Source organism: Maylandia zebra, linkage group LG3, assembly GCF_041146795.1.
Source record: "Maylandia zebra isolate NMK-2024a linkage group LG3, Mzebra_GT3a, whole genome shotgun sequence".
Classification (NCBI taxonomy): Eukaryota; Metazoa; Chordata; class Actinopteri; order Cichliformes; family Cichlidae; genus Maylandia; species Maylandia zebra.
The window spans coordinates 20,719,763-20,723,964 of record NC_135169.1 but is presented as its reverse complement, the minus strand read 5'-3'; the positions used below and the strand labels follow the sequence as shown (position 1 = coordinate 20,723,964).

Below are 4,202 nucleotides of genomic sequence, written 5' to 3'. Positions count from 1 at the left end.
AAAAAAAAGACTTCCAACTGTGGGGTCTCCAATGACCCTAAGTAAGCCCCGATAAAGAAGGGGGCTTCGAGGGGGGGCCTCTCTCACCTCTATGTGAGACAGGGCCTTCCTTTGCCAGCCGGCCAATGTCCATTCTACTAGCATAGGTAAAACATCCGCCTATTTTCAATTTCTGCATTGCCACTTGAGTATATTATTTCGAAATAAGAAGTCTTTACCAGGTTAGTTTCCTCAGAGGATATTTTAATTACATTAAACTCACCACCTGTTCTCTTTACTCCTCAATTTTTCGGTGTCCCACTCATTCTTACTCGGAGTCTTTCCTTATAATCTCGGGTCTGGTCTTTATTTACTTGGCTCCGTGTTTTCCTTTCTATGCACCACGATAAACGTCGGATCTGTTCCAGAAGCGTCTCCGGGCGTTTGATGATCGTCACCGGGAATCCACTCTTTACCATGTCATCTGTTGCCTCCTCCACCGAGCCGTATAGCACTGTTCCCTCAGTATAAAAAACTCTCATCTTTGCTGGAAAAGGAGTTTGGAATCGGATTTTCTTGTCTTTTAAAACAGATTTCACCCCTGCGTATTCCTTTCGCTGCTTTAAAATCTGTGGTGCATAATCATGATCCAAGTTAACTGTCTTGCCTTGGTAGTCAAATCCACGCTTCTGCCAGGTCAATTTCAATATTTCTTCTTTCATTCTGGAACTAGACAGTTTGACAACAATTGACCGTTGCGTCGCTCCTGGCGGTGGTTTTGACATCAAAGCGTGATGTGCTTTTTCCACTCGTAGCTCAGCGGAGTCCAGCAACTCCAGATTCTGTCGTAATAAACTCTCCACAAATACGACCATTGATGTAGAATTGTCTTCCGACCCCTCCTTGACACCGTATATTCGAATGTTTTCTCTTCTAGACCATCCCTCCAGGTCTGTTAGCTTGGCATCCATCTCAATATGCAGTTTGAGCATCTCTGTTACTACTTCCTCATTAGCTTGTACTTGGGTTTCAACATCCACAATTCTTTCTTCTACCTCTTCCACTCGTTGGTTTTGTTTATTTCTTCTCTTTCCTTCCCCGAGAATTAAGGGAATTCAGAAGAGATAACTGTGCACAATTGAATGAAATCAGAGAGGTGTGTCCTATTGCTAGCAAGGGGATGATCTCAGAGCAGCATCTCTGCCCTCGTCTCAGACCACCACTCCAAAGAACCAGCATCCCCCTGCAGTATGTGCACGTGAGTGAGTGTGTGTGGATGTGGGTGTTTGTGTGACTTCCTGCTGATCACAAAGGGTCATCTCCCCTTACGATGCTGGGGGGGGGGGGGGACAATAGAAACAAAGAATGTCTTTGGAGTTGCCTTGTGTAGCTGTAGGCATTGTTCTAAATATGTTTTTTGTTGTTTTTGAACTTTCAGTGACAAATTTAGTTCTAGGACTTGTTCTGAATAGTGTTTGTTGCAATGTTTGTAGACACTCCTCGTTCCCTCCCACATGTAAGAGCGGACAGCCTCCATTTCCTGTTGATTAGATCAGAGGTCAGACTAGTTTCACTTTTACAACAGACAAAGCTGCAAGTCTTTCTTACTAAGAAGAGAAATGACGCAGAAGGAAATTAAAATGGATGAAGAAAACATTTCTTGTTTAAGCTGTTTGGATCTACTGAAGGATCCGGTGACTATTCCCTGTGGACACAGCTACTGCATGAACTGTATCAAAAGTCACTTTGATGAAGAGGACAGGAAGGGAATCCATAGCTGCCCTCAGTGCAGGACGAACTTCATGCCAAAGCCTGTCCTGGAGAAAAACATTATGTTAGCAGAGTTAGTAGAGGAACAGAAGAATATCTCACCGAGAGTTGCTGAAGTGGATGTTTTACTGTCACCAGCAGAGCCAAAGACCAGAGCTGGATTCTTAAAATATTCACATGAAATCTCACTGGATCCAAACACAGCAAACACACATCTGTTATTATCTGAGGGGAACAGAAAAGCAACAATAATGAGACAAAAACAGTCTTATTCTGATCATCCAGACAGATTCACCGGATGGCTTCAGGTCCTGAGTAGAGAGAGTCTGACTGGACGCTGTTACTGGGAGGTGGAGTGGAGAGGAGAAAGAGTTGGTGTTGCAGTCGCATACAAGAATATCAGCAGAGCAGGGAGCTCAAATGAATGTAAATTTGGATTCAACGACAAATCTTGGTCTTTACGTTATGATTCAAAGGGTTTTCAGTTTTGGCACAACAAAATCCAAACTGTCCTCTCAGGCCCTCGGTCCTCCAGAGTAGGAGTGTACCTGGATCACAGAGCAGGTATTCTGTCTTTCTACAGCGTCTCTGAAACCATGACTCTCCTCCACAGAGTCCAGACCACATTCACTCAGCCGCTCTATGCTGGACTTGATTTTTTGGATCATGAAGATACTGCAGAGTTCATTACACTGAAATAGACAGAAGCCACTGATGGACAATTGGTTAAAATGTGTGTTTTATTTTCCACTTTTTTTTGTCTACATCATTGTTGAGATGGGAGTTGCTGAGAGCTCACAGTTGTGCTGTTTTTACTTTGCACGGAGATCACCTGTCAGTCACACTGAATAGCTGTTCCTTTGACCTTTTGTTATCCGTTTTCTATATTTTCCTAACATTACGTTTATATGCCATTTAAATGTTGTTCTTGTACTAATTTAATGTTAAATATATCAGAAAGAAGTCAAAGTGGCACCAAAAAGTTATTTAACAGTAAATTCAGAAGGTCATATTCATAATACAAAATAACCTCAGTTTGTAAATGTCAAAACAATAAAAGTATTGTTTTGGGAGAATAAACTCACAGATCAAATGTTAGATACTGAAACATTATTTCAGTCCTTCCAAGATACAGAGTTATAATAAAAGTTTGCCAGTTATCTGTCCTGAGTCTGACCGCTCTTACATCTGTGTTCTTCATTAACGTCTTGTCTTCAGGCTTATAATTTGGCCGGTTTCTCTTAAATATTTGTGAACTAAAGACAGCTTCAACCCTCTGTGTGTTGACCGCACTGCATTTTCTTGTTAGTAATAGCAACACCATTGTAACGACAGAAATACTAATTAGTTAGATTACTAGTTACTGAAAAACATTTAACGCCATTATTCCCATTTGTGCGAATTTACAAAACATTATGTAAAGATTGCTGGTATTTTTGTGCCCTTAAAAAGTGGAAATAATGATGAGAGCTGAATGAATGATAGTGACACGCAGATCTCGTTTTCACTCGTCTGTATTGAGTGTTACAAAAACAACACAACCCAAACCATATTCTCTCTGCATGGATACACTCAGTCTCAGGACCACAGTTTCCAAACTAAGTTGCCCTGTTTTAACTTATGAGAGTATTTAGACGGTGCACAACTTGAACTGTAACATAAGGTAAATACATCTTTTTAACTCACATATGTTAGCTGACACATTCGCTGACTTTCAACAGTAATAAAATAATACTTTATGCGCTGTATATGTCTTTCAGTAGTTAACTTAAATACAGATAGTGGCAGAAAAACTGTCATTCAATAAGGCGGGACACCAGTGAAAGCTAGCTTAAACAGCAACGGAGTTCAGCTGAAACTTCTCAGCAAAAACTGTCCACAATTCACCTCTTTCCTTACAATAAACAATGATGGTGGGCTAATAGTCAACTGTAATACACAGAGTTCTGTGCGTGCAGTTACCTTAAACAGGGGAAACGGTGAGGAGAGATGAATGATGATACTGACACAAAGCGCTGGCTTTCACTCGTCTGTACAGAGTGAAGGACAAGAGGCGCGAATCCCCCTAGTGGAGCCCTGAGGAATTACCAATGGATCGATGCACAATCAATCGAGGACATTGTTCCTTCTCGCAAATTGAAAGATATTTCACGCACTGTTATTTATAGAAGGCTTCACACTGTTCCTGCTAACCATAAATATTGTTCCTAAAGTTTTATCCAACTGTAGACAGATTTCTAAACTCCCTTTTACTTAAGTCCTGTTGGAACTTGTATTAGAAAAAATATTACAAATTATTTAAAGTTATAAAGCACAGCACAGAACTGAAATGGCACAGTAGTTAACTTTACAGTTAGGCTGGGGTACAAATTTCCTCATAAAAACCCTGCTCTTATGTGGAATGACTCAGGGGTCCATTCTTGGCCCAGTATTTTTTCCCTCAATTTATGGGT

The 4,202-nt window shown here is 40.9% G+C and overlaps 1 protein-coding gene across 1 annotated transcript; it reads left to right on the top strand.

The window, feature by feature from the left end:
* Positions 1-1,445: 1,445 nt before the first annotated feature.
* LOC143416796 (tripartite motif-containing protein 16-like protein) lies at positions 1,446-2,914 on the top strand. The gene has a single exon (XM_076882415.1). The coding sequence runs from the start codon at positions 1,599-1,601 to the stop codon at positions 2,448-2,450; it is 852 nt and encodes a 283-aa protein (XP_076738530.1). The 5' UTR covers positions 1,446-1,598; the 3' UTR covers positions 2,451-2,914.
* Positions 2,915-4,202: the final 1,288 nt, after the last annotated feature.